This window comes from Girardinichthys multiradiatus, chromosome X, assembly GCF_021462225.1.
Source record: "Girardinichthys multiradiatus isolate DD_20200921_A chromosome X, DD_fGirMul_XY1, whole genome shotgun sequence".
Classification (NCBI taxonomy): domain Eukaryota; kingdom Metazoa; phylum Chordata; class Actinopteri; order Cyprinodontiformes; family Goodeidae; genus Girardinichthys; species Girardinichthys multiradiatus.
Genome location: NC_061817.1, coordinates 7,599,691 through 7,617,042, shown reverse-complemented (window position 1 = coordinate 7,617,042; position 17,352 = coordinate 7,599,691). Strand labels below are relative to the sequence as shown.

Genomic DNA, 17,352 nt, shown 5'->3' with positions numbered 1-17,352 from the left:
GAAGTGCGTTCAAGAAACTAGACCACCTGTTGCCACCGACGGCCTTTTTTTTTTGGAGCTTTTTTGGCTTGGAAACAGAAAGGCCGTGACAGGCACTTTTAGGGCATCTGGAATCCTTGGTTCTTGAAGATTTTTCACCTGTCAACTGAAAGGCTATTTCAGATGAGAGGTGACTGGGAATATTCAGGCTTACAAAATTTACCAGTGATATGAAAAAGAACCAAAGTCACATATCTGCAGCTTCTTTTTATGAGAACGCAAAGAAAAGCATAATACAAATTTACAAACACTTGATCTAGAACCACCAAATGGAATGAATTTTCCTGCAGACATATGAGTTGCCTCCAGTCTGAAAGACCAGTGGATAAACAAGTTATGTATTAAAGGCAAAAAATTGCTTACTTTATTATTTCTTCTTTCATGAAGCAGCGGTTGCGCAGCAGTCCGGCCCAGAGCTGGACTCCCACAATGCCGAAGATAAAAAAGACAAAGAAGCAAAGAAGGAGCACATTTCCCAGCATGGGTAAGGTGTCCAGAAGCAGCGTTACCAAGATCCTCATACCTACACAGTGGGACACAAACAGCACAGATGCCATAAGAAATTAGTATTCAAGGTTGAATGCACAGATTTGAATTTTGTATGTTCTACAACGGCAAGTCTTCTGTAGTCCTCTGGATACATAACACACATGCCAACATTATTGATCTATTCAGAGTGGGACTTATAATAATGATTTAATTCCTAAATACAATATAGTCATAACTGATGGCAATTGAGAATATGACAGTTTGACATTATTTCAGCCTCTGGGAACTCACAGCTTCTGGGGCATTACTATGACACATGCAATGAGTATCTATCTCAAAATGTCCGATATGTTTAGCATCAGTATTGTTAGGGATTCAGTCCAGAGGTCTAAACAATATGTTCTGTACTTACCCCACAGCCTTGTAACAATATATTTATGTGTACGGCAATTTTACACCCATCTACATTTGTGTTACAGCTAATTTGTTACAAGTGCAGTGATACTTCTCAAATTTAGGTGCTTTGTGTCATGCCAAAGAATGTGTCTTGATAACGATACCTATGATCTAATCTAATGACTTCTTGAAAGCTTTTGCAGTTACCAGAATGGACCTAAGCTGTTCCCCGCTGACTAGTGTGTGTAAAGGGATTTATTTTTGTTATCGTCACCATTCAAGTTTGTTACCTGCATTCAGAGTAACCTAAGTTTAAAGAATCTAAGTAAAATTCTCATTTAATTCAGGCTTACTGGAACTCAGGATAGTGAAACATTTGATAGATGTGACTGCATGCATAGGCCCCTGCACAACGCAGCAAGGGGAGCAAATGTTCTCTCTTTTTAAATCTGGTGGAGCAAATCTATGTTATTGCTTCTCTATTTCAGACCCCAAAAATCTGATTACTCCCTGTGGTCAGACAGATTCATAAAGTATCTTTTAATTTTCATTGTACCTTTTAAATAGGCTACTAAAAATAATAATAACAACATTTTAGTTCAAACCCCTTTCACTTTTGGGTTGGTTTAATCCACTTCACCTGATTTAGAAATAAAAGTTGCCTTCATTCCGATGGAATCTCTTCAGTCAAACAGTTTACAGCAATGCACAGGAAAGGTAAAAGTAACTGACTATCTTATAGCATTGCTGCAGCTCTCTGCCTCATAGTAAATTATATAAAATACAGTATAAAACTTTGCTTGGAAGGAAGCTGCAAGCTACTCAGAAGTCCCAGTCTGCAGGAGTGAGATTGGAATACATTTGCAGCTGTCATGCAGTCTGTTTGAATGAAGCTCCCCGCCATAAGCAGAAACAACATCACAGAGAATATTTTCAACAGTAATGTCGATGTTCACCATTTTCTCATCTAAAATCAACTATACAAACAATAAATCAAACTGCAAACTGTAAATTGCAAACACAACAAAATATAAAAATAATAAAAAGGGGTGAAACAAGATCCTGTGGCAAGCAATATTAATGTTGCAAGTTTTAGAAGTAGTTCTAGAGTTTCTCTCTTGCTGTGATGGAGTAGCATCTGCTTCACAGCTTAATGTCAGCAATAAATGGCATTTTTAAGGAATCTGTGAGATAACTTATTAGCTTTAGTTCAAAATGTGAAGGGCTTTTACTGACAGAAACAGTTTGAGATTGAGGAAAAAAAAAAGTTCTATTGTTTAGGACCACTTTAGAAATGGGTAAAACAATAAAAAAAATAACATATAGACAGATCAATGCTAGACAATATTATTCCAACTAAATACAGATGTTATAAACATGTCATGTTTTCAACCCTGGTATGAGCCTCAACGATGTAACATTTACAAACTGAATAAAATCTCACTCAGTTTCTTTTTAGGTCATGAGTGGAAGAGTAATTTGTTATAACAGAAAATCTAATTTAATAAACTTTGTGTGAATACGGTGATTTAAAAAGACATATTGATTACAACCTCAACTCCCATCCATCAACCCTCTAAAATTACTTACTTATTTGGATAAAGTAAACCTTTCCCAAATTTCCAGGTAACTTAATTACATGTTTCAAGAATCATGACTGACAATGCAGAAGGATGTACCTACGCATGATTTTCTGTTTTCCAAGAAAAAATAGTCAGTCAGTATATTTCAACGATCAAAACAGGTACTGCTTCCAAGTCTAGAAATGTGGATAATTCTTAAAACACAAACTGCCCCAGAGGAAATGACTCATCACTGTCTGCTTCTTTACACAAACACTGAATGCCAAGATTTTGTCTAGGACACACAGTACTTTCTACATAGTAGCGCAAGAGTGTGATTTTAATTTTCCAATTTTTATTTAAGCTCCTTTAAGCTTAACTGCATTTGAGCAGAGCTCTTCCAGAGTACATTAATGTCAGGATCTGTGCTTTGTCTGTTTGTTCGGTGCCTTTACTGTGCTTAGCCCCTAGATGGCGTGGAACCTGGAGGAAAGGTGACAGGTGTTCATCATTCCCTTGATTACCTACTGAGGAGTATATCAGGAGGAGGCTGCCAGCAACTCACTGCCAGAGTGTTGTCCCTTAGTGGTACAGCTCAAGCCACATTACCTTGTCTTGTTCTTGCCTTGAATTTTTAGTAATTTGAATTTTGTTAACTTGCAGGATTACCAGAACCTGACCTTGCCTTGTTGTGTGGAACTCTGCCTGGATTAACAACTTCTGGAAAGAAGCTATTCAGCTCCATGAGCAAAGACTCTAACCACTTCATTGGACCTCACCGGTTGGCAGCCCCCTGAATTCTTCGCTCCTTGGATTACCACTCAAGAACCCTGTCCACCCTCCTCCTTCCACTGCGCCAACTTCTGAAAACCCTGGACCGTCTTATCATTCTGGCACACCATTATCCACCATCATCTACCTCACGGGTAAACAACTATTTGGTCTCTCTGCTCCTCCACCCTCTGACAGATCATTCCATCATCCCAGTAAGGCTGAATTGTTCTTTAGTTTTTGACCCTGCTTACCATCCTGTTTATTTTACAGCTGGTTTCCCGGTTCCAGTTTCCCTGCCCACGTCACTACACTGTAAATAAACTCTTCACCGAAAAACCTTGTCTCCTGAATTGCTTTCTGCATGGTCAAATCTGTTAAAAACAATATGACAGAACACTCTGGCCAACCAGACCCAGCAGAAGCATTCAGGAGAACTCTATCTGGACACCGCCAAATCATAACACATGATTCTTCCCTCCGTTCTCTGTTTGAACAGCAGAAACAGGCCAATCAGCAGATTGAACAACTAGACTCCTTGTTACAGCACACCTTGAGTAATTTCTCCGCCCCGGCAGTAGAGGGCGCTTCAGCCTCTCCGGTTTCCCAGCAACTTCCGCACTCACGTATCGTCGCTTCCCCGAATCCTGAAAAATGTTCTGGTGAGAAAGAAGATTGAAAGGGCTTCTTTCTACAATGCACTCTCATTTTCAATCGCTCCCCACAATCTTTCCCACATGATTCAGTTAAGATTTATTTTGTACTAGGGTTACTTTCTGGAAAGGCCTTGAGATGGGCAGAGTCCCCTTTTTCTAACTGTTTAGAATTTGGTTGCACTTTTCCTGAATTTGAGGAGGAGTTTCGACAGGTTTTCTCCAGTGAGAAAGACTTAACCGCTAACGCTCGAAGTCTATGGTCAATTAAACAGAGAGACCGGTCTGTTGCTGAGTTCTCCATTGATTTTCGCACCATGGCTGCAGCTTCTGGATGGAATGACTGCGCTCTTAGAGCCGCTTTCTTCAAGTCTTTAAATGAATCATTAAAGGATGAGTTCGCATTAGTCGACGAGCCTGAGACTTTGAATGGGTTAATCAAGTTAGCCGTCAGATTAGATAACAGAATGAGAGAAAGAAAAAGATCCCGATTTGAACAGAGTGCAGTTAGGACTAATTTCTCTAGCTCTACACCTGAAACTATTCGCTCCACTTCTGCCTCGTAGAATTCTGGAGCTGAACCCATGCAGATCGGGCAAACTCAGCTTTCCCCAGAGGAAAGACAGACGCCGCCAATCAAATCAGTGTTTTTACTGTGGCTCAACTGATCATTTTCTCACAAACTGTCCTATTCGTCCTTCGGGACCAAAAGGCCAGGTCCGTCAGTAAGTAAGGGGATACTGACGGACCATCCTCTTACCCCTAGACTTAGTTTGTCTGCCACATTAATTTCTCACCACCCTTTTCAGAATCTTTCCACACTCATTGACTCCGGTCGCGACCAGAACCTTATTGATCAGAGGTTAGTTGATGAAGCTAAAATTGAGACTGAGCCACTCCCCATACCTCAGTCTGTTTCTTCATTAGACAGGAAAAGATTACCCCGAATCACACATAGAACCAAACCGTTGACATTAATCCTTTCGGGAAATCACAGGGAAGATATTTCTCTTTTTGTGTGTCCCATAGCCTTGAATTCGTTAGTTTTGGGTTTTCCTTGGCTCAAGAAACATAACCCTCACATTAACTGAGCAGAAAGCCGTATTGAATCCTGGTCCACTAACTGTCTTTCCTCTTGTTTACAGTCAGCAGTAGCTTCATTTCCCTCTGAGTCAGATTCCGCAGATAACGAGATATTCGATCTCTCTAACGTTCCACCAGAGTACCATGACCTCAGGTTGGTTTTCAGTAAATCCAAAGCTTTGTCTTTACCTCCACATACAGGTCCTTCTCAAAATATTAGCATATTGTGATAAAGTTCATTATTTTCCATAATGTCATGATGAAAATTTAACATTCATATATTTTAGATTCATTGCACACTAACTGAAATATTTCAGGTCTTTTATTGTCTTAATACGGATGATTTTGGCATACAGCTCTTGAAAACCCAAAATTCCTATCTCACAAAATTAGCATATTTCATCCGACCAATAAAAGAAAAGTGTTTTTAATACAAAAAACGTCAACCTTCAAATAATCATGTACAGTTATGCACTCAATACTTGGTCGGGAATCCTTTTGCAGAAATGACTGCTTCAATGTGGCGTGGCATGGAGGCAATCAGCCTGTGGCACTGCTGAGGTCTTATGGAAGCCCAGGATGCTTTGATAGCGGCCTTTAGCTCATCCAGAGTGTTGGGTCTTGAGTCTCTCAACATTCTCTTCACAATATCCCACAGATTCTCTATGGGGTTCAGGTCAGGAGAGTTGGCAGGCCAATTGAGCACAGTGATACCATGGTCAGTAAACCATTTACCAGTGGTTTTGACACTGTGAGCAGGTGCCAGGTCGTGCTGAAAAATGAAATCTTCATCTCCATAAAGCTTTTCAGCAGATGGAAGCATGAAGTGCTCCAAAATCTCCTGATATCTAGCTGCATTGACCCTGCCCTTGATAAAACACAGTGGACCAACACCAGCAGCTGACACGGCACCCCAGACCATCACTGACTGTGGGTACTTGACACTGGACTTCTGGCATTTTGGCATTTCCTTCTCCCCAGTCTTCCTCCAGACTCTGGCACTTTGATTTCCGAATGACATGCAGAATTTGCTTTCATCCGAAAAAAGTACTTTGGACCACTGAGCAACAGTCCAGTGCTGCTTCTCTGTAGCCCAGGTCAGGCGCTTCTGCCACTGTTTCTGGTTCAAAAGTGGCTTGACCTGGGGAATGCGGCACCTGTAGCCCATTTCCTGCACACGCCTGGCCTACTTGCAAACGGCTAAGAGACTGAACCCCTGCCAATAACGTTGGTCATTGTTTTTCTCTCGTTTTGATCTCTCCATTTCTTACAGACGAGGCTCCAAGAACGTCAAGCCGGATGCTCTTTCCCGGCTTCATTCACCAGATTCCACCGAGAAAGAGACCAAACCCATTGTGCCGTCCCATTGGACCTTTGGAGCTTTAGTTTGGGAGGTAGAGGACCTCATAGACAATGCCCAACGAAACGAACCGGACCCAGGGACTGGTCCTCCCAACAGGAAGTATGTACCTACCTCTGTTAGGTTTAGGCTCATCCGCTGGTTTCACACTGCCAAATTCTCAGGACACCCAGGGGTTAGCAGAACCATATCACTCATTTCGAGACGATTTTGGTGACCATCTCTTCATAAAGACGTTACTGAGTATGTATAGGCTTGTTCAGTATGTGCCAGACAAAAATCGAGCAACCAGCCTCCCTATGGTTTACTTCAGCCTCTCAGTACACCCAAACGCCCTTGGTCTCACATCGCTCTGGATTTTGTTACAGGTTTACCCATATCAAAAGGGAATACAGTCATTCTCACCATTGTTGACCGTTTTTCTAAGTCCTGCCATCTGGTACCTTTAAAAAAGCTGCCAACTGCTTTTCGTACTGCCCAGCTGTTGGTTCAGCATGTTTTTCGCCTTCATGGCATACCTCAGGACATTTTGTCAGACCATGGTCCTCAATTTATCTCTCGTGTTTGGAAACAGTTTTGTTTGGCTCTCGGAGCCAAAGTTTCCCTGACTTCTGGTTATCATCCCCAATCTAATGGACAGACTGAACACATGAACCAACAGATGGAGTCCATTCTCAGATGCATGACCACAACTGAACCACTTGACTGGTGTGGTTTTCTTCCTTGGGTAGAATATGCAATTAATTCACAAATCTCATCCGCAATAGGCCTCTCACCCTTTGAGATTTCCCTGGGTTATCAACCTCCTTTGTTTTCCGCTGATGAAAAAGACATTGGTGTAGCATCCGTTCGGCACCACATACGGCGTTGTAAACGGATCTGGGGAGATGCAACCAGAGCTCTCCTTCGTACAGCTGACCAGAACAAGAAGTACGCTGACCACAATACCAGCCTGGCCAAAAGGTTTGGTTGTCCTCCCGAGACATTCCATTGAAGGCTATGTCCAAAAAACTGTCTCCTCGTTTCATTGGCCCTTACACTATTGACTCAGTCATCAGCCCCTCTGCTCTACGTCTGCGTCTGCCTTCCAGTTTACGTATTCATCCTGTTTTTCATGTCTCACAAGTCAAACCTTAATGTTAAAACCAATATGACAATTAATGCATGAAATACAGCCATACTAATAAATAATCATATAGTTATGACACTAAGTTTGACTGAAATCAGATGAGAAAAACTTGAAACATTGAAAGAAATTATGTAAAATATGGAACATGGTGGAAATTGCAATCAAATAAATTTTTTGCATATTAGTTGCCATGTATACACATTACTGACTACAGGTGTATTTGGTCTATATTACAAAAAAATAAATTTAATCATGATGCAGTTTTTTATGTAACCTCTGATCTTAGCTCTACAGTGATGTCCTATGGCATTAGCCTTAACTGCCTTCACACAAAAACCCTGGTACAAGTGCAAGCCCCCTATTTGGTATTATCGCATACCATATATCTCTTCCTTTAATATTCCACAATCTGTGATCTTAACAGCTTCCTCAAATATAAAGGAATCTTATCAGTTCACATTAAATTTTTCCTGGCATTTATTAATTCCTTTAAGATTTACAGTAATCTATTTAAATGTTTTAAATGGCATACGACCAACTCTAAGATGCATGTCTGAATAACAGACGACTGGCAATAAATACTGACTTTTTTTTCAAACACCAGTGGAAAAGGTAGAGCCTCAGTTTGCACCCTGAGCTATCCAATAAAGCTCTGTGTCTGTGGAATGTCACCTCACCAACTCTAGAAACATTCACCTGCAGCCACATGTACATGATTGTTCTTTTTCCTGCCTCAGAAGCAGTTGTGAAAAAGGCAAAGATACTTTAGTCCTGACTCATGACTCTGTGAGGAAAATACATCCTGTGGGGCTTTGAGTTACTGTGATACATTGATGCAGAGTTGACTGAAAGACTTAACTATAAGCTATAATTATGTTTCAAAAGAGCAGGAGAGAAAGAAATTTTAATTATTTGAACTAACGCTCAAGTTTTAGAAAATGTATGCAATTAAAGAAAAACGATATTATGCTTGATTACAACCATTGTTTTGTACTGTATTTATTTGATTATATATTTCTGAAAATGAAATGGAACGTGCATTGAGATTATTTGTTGTACATTGGTGCTATATAAATAATCTCAACTGAATTTAACAGAAGTTTCTAGAGTTTCAGTACAGAATAAATAAAATGTCCAACACTCATCACCATTACATTATTCGAACACCAGGGTGAGCTTATTAAAGAGTATGTATTATATTTAAGACCCAGAAAACCCACAAATAATTTTTAACCATAAAGAAATAACCATTGACATTTGCATTGTTTTTCTATGACTCTTTGGTATGAAAACATGTACCATTGCATATCTTGTAGTGAAGTAAATTTTACTGTGGTGAAGGACAGATATATCAGCTGACATGTTTAGAACAAGAAAATTGAAAAAAAAAAAAGGATAAAGTTCAGTGCTTGAAAATAAGTGAAAAAAAAAAAAATGTAAATATCATTTTTTAACACTTTTGTACGCATTATTATCTAATTACAGTAATTTACTTTCAAACGGGCTGCACGGTGGTGCAGTTGGTAGCACTGTTGCCTTGCAGCAAGAAGGTCCTGGGTTCAATTCCCGGCCTGGGGTCTTTCTGCATGGAGTTTGCATGTTCTCCCCGTGCATGTGTGGGTTCTCACCGGGTACTCTGGCTTCCTCCCACAGTCCAAAGACATGCCTGTTAGGTTAATTGGTCACTCTAAATTGACCTTAGGTGTATGAATGAGTGTGTGCATGGTTGTTTGTGTGTTGCCCTGCGATGGACTGGCGATCTGTCCAGGGTGTACCCTGCCTCTTGCCCATAGACTGCTGGAGATAGGCACCAGCTCCCCCGCGACCCACTATGGAATAAGCGGTAGAAAATGACTGACTGACTGACTGACTACTTTCAAACTGAACTATTAGTTAAGTAGTCCTAAATAGAGTTCCTATTGGGCAACCAGTGGGGAATTGGAAGATGGAGCTTTAATGTCTCCATGTAAGTCAAATTAAGACCCATCACTGCCTGTAATAAAAGTTTGAATCAGGACCAACAGGTCTGAAGAGATACTGAAGAGTCCAGGATTAGACAAACTGCTATTTTATATCAAGTTTAAGGACTCAATTTATGGGCCACAAGTTTTTTAATTCTCTACCTTTTATGACATTGTTATCTGTGCTCTCAGCCTGTGATCTCATTAGTCTGCAAGTTCTCTTGTAATCTGTTTCAGTTGGAATAAGCCAAGTCACACTGCAGGAAACAACAGAGTGCACTGCTTTTTAAAACTTGGTCTTGCAGTGATAACAAGATGGGTTCCCAAATAACTTGCTATTAGCTCCAGCAGGATAAATCTAGGTGTTGCACACAACACTCAAGAATTCTGATTATTTATTCAAGCAATCAGTGTGTAAGTATGTGTGTGCATGGAGAGTGTAAACACAGTATATAAACACAACTGCAAATTATCTACAGTTGGCAGATAATTTTCAGAAGCCCCCTGCAAGCAGCAGCCCTGATAATATGATATAAACAGACGGTTGCTCACTGTATCTAAGCTACAGAACAAAAGCACAGTTAACATCTGCGTAACAACTAACCGACAATAAGGCAGAAAGACAAACAAGGATAGAGAATAATGAGGGAAACAATAGGAACGAGTAACACGAGCCTTTGTATGAATGTTGCTGCCTGGGAACTTGATGATATGCCAGATGAAAAATAACATGCAATGACATAAAATGATGTTAGATGACCTCCAGGTGTCTCTGAATGTGTGTACCTGGGAGTTGCAGGCTTTGGAGGATGTTTGATGTAGATATATTTATCTGCACTGACTTTGCTTTTTGGCCCAGGGAAATACCTGTCATTGTGGCACCCCAATGCAAATCTAATGCTATGTCCTCTTTCTAACCTCACCACGAGTTTAATTTCAGGTTGCAACTAGAAACGTATTACAGGAGTGACATTATTTGTTGCCTTACTATAGCAAATTAAAAGACAAGGCTTTAAGTAAATAACGTTTCAGCATTGCTGTGCATCTGAGACACATAAGTAATGTGATACACATCATTTTAACTTGTCCATAAATGTTTTGGTATGAGTGTCAGAACTCAGAGGCACCGTATTCAGCATTGAGATGATCTTTGCATAAGTGATGCACAAATGTCATAGCAATGACACAATAATAACATTTCCAAATAATATATTTTTTTATATCTTGCTATGCAGGTACCTTGTTGAAGGTAATGAAGATTCAACCACCTTGGCATGCCAGAGGCTGACATGGCTGGGGAACAGGCCCAAATATCACATAATATGAAATAATTTAGCTAATATGTTGTTGACCACCTGGCGGCCCACACAGACTGTTTTAGAGCATCTAAGAGTTAGTTTGGATTTTTAAAAGTCAGTTTCTATGAAATTATTATCGGTAATAGTCCCTTTGACTGTGAGAGAGAGACGAAAGTAAGTAATCCTCAGATTAGTGTTAGTTTACAAGCTAGTCAGACCTGCATTGTATCAAACCACATCATGAGCTATTATTTATTCAATAATTGATCAACTTATCTGATATAAATATATATTTCTATGTTAATATTTAACTGTTGTAATTTGTCTTTTTGCTATTAAACTTATTTTTATTTAAACCACTATTTTTCAATCATGCATTTTTATTGAACTCTATATTTTTCTTTTGTTTATTTAAAACAAGTTAATGTTTTGCTGTTTTAGTTTTCCTAACCCTTTTATTTCTTTCACATGAATTACCACCAGTCCCAGTCTTGCATACATGTGTAATCTTGACAATTTGTGGAATGAGCAAATAAGGTTAAGGTTTCATTAGCAGAAATACTAATGGTATTGTTGATAGCTGTTGCAATGTTATAGAGAAACATAGAGTTAAAAATAATAGCTGAAAGAAAGTTTTTTGTTTATGTACAAGCTTGGATTGGCATTGCAGCACAGCTAGCTGATACAGGACGGTGAAAAAGCTATGGTTTTAAACCCTTAGGAGACACTCTTTTAAAAATCACGGGATTGTTTGACATCAGCCACCTGGTAGCCATTTAGACAGATAATCACTTTTTAGAGTCATCAGTATTTTTCAATAATTCTGCTGAGAATGGTGCTTTGATGTTGGTGATTAATAGTGACCACAATAAAAACCCATGATAAATGGAAACTTGCCATTAAAAGCACATTTTCAGCACATACAGCTCTATATCTGTTGACCATATCCATTACTCTGAAATGTATTGTACGATATATCCTCAGTTGCTTGCAGGCCAAAGCTTGGCCGCTTGCTAATGTATTCTTGCTTAGTAATGCAGTAAGTTGTTATGACATTATTGTCTAGATAATCTCTTTAGCTGTAGATTCATTGGCACTTCTTTTAGAGAGCTTTTAGGAATATGACAAATTATGTTGGAGTTCTATTGAGCTGAAAGCAAACACCTAACTCTGCTGGGTCATACATCAACTTACCACAGAGTACTGCGAACAAGTAAACCAAAATACAGGCCTGCACTGCTCAAGGCAAACAAACTGAAGAATTACAGGCCAATAGAAATGCATTTTACATACAGTGTTGGAGTAACTTTAAATAAAATACTGCAAAAGTAGACTTTGCTCCAGCAGCCTTAGATAAAGTAGGTTGTAACCAGAGTAAAAGAAGTGGTATGAGGTTTAGCTAAGGTGCCATGGGGATATTATAGGGACGATAATGGGTGGTGTCTGCAAAAACGGAATTCCACTCCAGTTGGGGAAGCATTTCACGGAAATGTACTAACACTTTGTTGGAGGGATGTTGTATTGACAACTTTTTGGATTGACAACAGTAACAGACTTTTACATAAAAAAACAAATGTTCACGCAAATAATTGTGCAGATCTGAAAGGCTTTGCAAAAATCTGTCTGTCTTCATTTGTGTCTTCATCACTCAGTGTTTCCTTCCTTTTACTTTTTGATTTGTCTTCTTGTTTTGTTGTTATAACACCCACCCACCCTACATACACACACACACATGCATATACACAGATTTATTTCATCTCCCTCATCTGTATCATTCAGTTCTCATTTTATCTTTGTCACTCCTAACTTAGCTTACTATTTAAATTCTGTTCACATCTTACTCTCAGGATTTTATACTGGTACATATGCCGGTAGATTATAATCAAATACTGTAAAACTATAAGTTATATTTACCACCAATATTTTCAAATAGGTACATACAGGTACCATTCAGACATACTGACACCACTGATCAGTATGTATAAAAAGCCTAAGAGAAAAAAATCAAATTTTATTATGGCATCCTAATCTTACATTGACTCACTCTATTTGCTGTGAAGAATTATTTTACCTCCCGGACCATTCTGGTCATTGTGCGATGTTGTAAGATAAATCAGCCAGCCTAGTGGCCAGTGGCTGTAAGAAATGGGCCTTTGTGTCATGTCGTATTTATACCCCAGTAAAACAGAAAGCCATGGATTACTCTTTAGAAGTCTATAGAGAAGAGATTGTTACAAGTGTGCCACTTGTGATTTCTTTAAAAAAAAATCCAGACTTTTTCTGGATTTTGTTTGTTGTAATTATTTCAAACTTTTTTTGTCTGCGGTAATTTTACTGCAATTAATCTATTTTAAGGTTTTTCATAAATCATTGCCAGGGGTGCAAACAAATGTATTCATGTCTGTACATAACAGAGTATTTCTCTTTTATCAGTAAGTATGCAGGCTTTTATGTAGACTCTGTACTGCATCAGCTAAGCTGCATTTTACCTTTATCTATTCGGTGATCTAACAAAATTATGCATTTATTCTATTTGACAAAACCTCTAAATCCAAATTATTTTTTGCTTCTATCTAGACAGCAATGATGGTGCAGTTTTGCACTTTATAGTGCATCTGCTGCTGTTTCATGTTTCCTCAAATAACAAATCTGTCAATGACAAAATAATTCTCTAAATCAAGATATCTTCTGCTCTGGGTCTAGAAAGCCACTTTACCTCTGGTTGAGATTCTAATAATTAAAATAAAGAGGAAGAATATTTAGTTTTTTTTCAATGGAATTTCATCTCCCTTAAGTCCGTATCATCAGAAAGAAGAAGGTCCAAACCTGAATGACACCTTCAACAAATGTACACATTTTGCCAATTTGTATGTTTTGGCACTGTACCCTAAGATACACCTAAGATAATGTGGATAGATTGATTTCTGGAAGATAAGCTTGATGTGCATTTACATATCATTACTCAAAGAGAAACACATGGTTCACTGAATCTCTCTGACTTACTTGGTACTCTGTTAATCGCCCGCAGTGGCCTAAGCACTCGAACGGTACGGATGGCTGACAGACTGGCATTGTGGCCATCCAGAGAATACTCCATCACCCTGAAAATAAACAAGCAGTAAATGTTCGACAGAGTTTAAAAAATAAATATTTTTAAAAAACAGGCAGAAAAATATACACCCAAGATGCATGCAGTCACAAACAACATAAAGATAGGTTGATTACTGAAATCAGGCAATTTTCAGCTCAGATCTGCTCAGACTGGTGACCAGCTGGTTTCTAACAGAAGAATCCAATTTTTTTGTTCAGCGATTGCACCATATACGAGTGCCACCATGAGGGGCCTTGGTAGATATAAAGTCATGCTGTGCCACACTCCAAGCTATAAAATGTGTTTTTATAGTAGCCTGTAATAGCTTTTGCTGCTCTGGTCTTTATTGTACCATACTCATACTAGCAAAATCCCTACCAAAGACACATAAGTAAAAATATGTCAATGAATAAAATAGAATATTTAGTTAAGTTTATAAGGAAATCTTATTTAGAAAAATAAATTGTTTTCTATTTTCCTAATGGATATATTCTCTAAATCAGGCCCTAGACTTCTTTAGTACAAGGGTATCTTTTTATGTAGAGATGTTGGCCAATAGGGCAAGTCTCCATTAAAATGCGTGGTATTTCCATTAAATTTGTTTTACCCAAAATAAACATAATCTTTTTAAAATTGTTTTATCCTTTATGCAAATAATATTTTCCTCCTCAGGCAGAAAACATGTTCCCTATGCATCCGAGTTTGTAAGACACTGCATTTGTGCTTGTTAGATTTTTTACCTGTGTACATAAGAACGCATGGAAAAAAGAAAAGGAATATTACTTTGATCTAGGAAAGGTATCTTCATAATGCCAGATGATTACATGAGCCATCATCCAAATTTACATGTGAGTGTCTTGTTACTAATGTATTGTTAGTTGAATGTGGTATTTGATCATTGGTGTGCATATGGCTGTTCAGATACAAACCGTTGAACTGAAGGGCTACGCATATGGATCACAAATTGGTGCACTCTGTTTCTGCTTGTATGTCACTTTGCAAAAGGTTGGTCTAAAGTAATATTTAGCATTTTGCCATCCAGTGGCAATCATCCTAATTATGTTGCAAATTGCATGTATGTTTAGTTTAGTTTCTACCTAGTTGGGTTTGTCTAACTCTAATAATAAAAATACATTTCATTTAAAAAGCACCTTTTGTAACACTCAATGACACTATACAAGTTAAAACAACAAACAAAGACAATAAACCAACAAAACCACCAGCAACTTAACATGAATAGGGAAGGGAGTCAATATTGTGAATGTTGGGTGGCGGCTTATTCCAGAGGACAGAATAAGAAAAGTCTCTGTCCCCCATGGTCCTGAGACAGACAGAGGTGAATGGAAGAGGAACACCTGAGGACGCAGGAGGGTGAGCATGCAGACGAAATGGGACACGTAAGGTGGGGCAAGGTTGTGCATGGCCTTGAAAGTAATGAGAAGTAATTTAAATTTGATTCTGGATTTAATGGGGAGCCAGTGAAGGTGTTGTAGAATGGGAGGGATGATGTTGAAAGAAAGCGGATGAGTCAGGATACGAGCAGCAGAGTTCTGAATCATTTGACGTTTATGGAGGGAGTTTTGTGATGGACCATAGAGGAGAGAATCAATCAAGAGTGGAGGTGACCAGACTAAGCATACGGAGAGAAGTGGACGGAAACAGTAAATAGAGCAAAGGTGGAAATAAGCAGACCAAATAATATTTTTAATATGGGATTGAAAGGAGAGGTGCTGTCGAGGATGAAACCCAAATTCTTTACCTGAAGGGAGGGTGAGATTGAGGAAATGTCGATGGTCAGAGAGAAGTTATGGGTTTTAGAAATTGTGAAATTGGTGACAATTAGGAGAATTTCAGTTTTATCTCAATTAAGTTTGAGAAAGTTTATGTTAACCAGGGGTTGAAAGCATATAGGCACAAGGCAAGATGGGAGGGGGGTAATGTGGCAGGTAGTTTGCAGGAGAGGTAGAGCTGGATGTCATCTGCTTAGCAGTGGAACTGGATATTGAAATGGCAGAAGATTGTAAACTAGTGGGAGGAGACAATAAAAAAAAAGAAGTGGCCCCAGACAGAGCCCTGGGGACACCAGAGGTGATGGGAGAGGGATGGGAACACAAAGTTTTCAGTTAGATATAGAATGTAATGACATCAAAAGGATACCTACCCTGCCATGACAATAACAAAGTCAAGCTGGTTCCATTTGTCACCTAGGTAACAATTGGAGCCAAAAATTCCAAGGGCCACCATCTTGATGACCATTTCCACTGCAAAGAAAGCAAAGATGCAGTCGTCCAACACCTGTTCAGATAAAAACAGACAAACACATCAGGAGAAGAATTAGCAATGGCTTGAATAAAATCTCTTACAAAATGACAACCTTGTTGAATCACCTCATCAATACAAGCATATTTTAATAGAAGCAATAGACATTGAGAGTAGGGTGTTTGGGAAAAAAAATGGATCTCATGAATAAATTAGTTAGTTTATTTACACCCGGGACATGTTTAGACTCAGCATGGTTGGTTATGTGTCTCAATTAATTAGATGTCATTTGAGTATAATGAGTCTGTCTCAATGTGCTACTAATCAGCATTAATTAAAACAATGGTGTAAAATCTTCCTAAGAGGTAATTAACTTATTTATTTCCAAGTTATATTTGTGAAATATAAGTAGTAATAAGAAAACTTTACCCAAATTAATATAGTTAATGTGATGAGTGACAAGTTGTTTTGTCAATAGGAAAAACATTTGGTACTGTGAAGGTTAACACCGCATATACTCATTTACTTATCACTGCTAGAGCCTGTCGCTTATAAACTCTAAATTTGACTGGAAGCTTTGTGCATTTTGTCACATTATAACCACAAACTACAATGTATTTTATTTATTTCATGGGAATTATGTGTGATAGACTAACACAGAGTGTTGCATATCAGGGATGAGGTTTTGAAAACGTTTAATGCAGAGTTAAATTGAACTTCTCACAGAGCACTGTTTAATCCACCATCTGAAAATGGAAAGTGAATGGTAACTAAAAACTCAAAGCATTGATCCGAGAAGCAGACAAAATACCCATGGTAACTATGAAGGAGCTAGAGAAATTTACAGCTCAGGTGAGAGAACAAAACGGTGCACGTATCTGACCTTTGAGAAAAAAGCCAAACTAACACCCTCGACACATCATCCCAAACCAGAAACTTTTTGGGGACAGTATTATGCTGTGGGAATGCTCTTTTTTTGGCACGGATGGATTGAGTTAAATACAGGGCAATCCTAGAAAAAAATCCTGCTAGACGTTGCAAAGGAATTAAGACGCTGGAAAGCAACCATAAATGTGCAGCCATAACTTCAATACAGTAGTTTAAATCAAACCATATCCCTGCATTAGGAAGACTCAGTTAAAGTAAAATGACAAAACGTGATAGAATATAAGGGTATTAAATGCTTTTGTAAAGCACAGACATCATTACTGTCAGTAAAGAATGTAAATGTGCATGGTGAATGTTTTTCAAAGGGAGCATT

At 38.6% G+C, this 17,352-nt stretch overlaps 1 protein-coding gene across 3 annotated transcripts in view; it reads right to left on the bottom strand.

The window, feature by feature from the left end:
• The window catches only part of LOC124862289 (voltage-dependent T-type calcium channel subunit alpha-1H-like), a 221,452-nt gene that overhangs the window by 110,696 nt on the left and 93,404 nt on the right, over positions 1-17,352 (bottom strand). For all 3 annotated transcript variants that reach the window (XM_047356113.1, XM_047356111.1, XM_047356112.1), the window contains exons 4-6: positions 15,994-16,127; positions 13,745-13,842; positions 403-562 (exon numbers count right to left, since the gene is read on the bottom strand). In XM_047356113.1, coding sequence (XP_047212069.1) covers positions 403-562; positions 13,745-13,842; positions 15,994-16,127 — 392 coding nt within the window. The remainder of the gene's footprint in view (positions 1-402; positions 563-13,744; positions 13,843-15,993; positions 16,128-17,352) is intronic.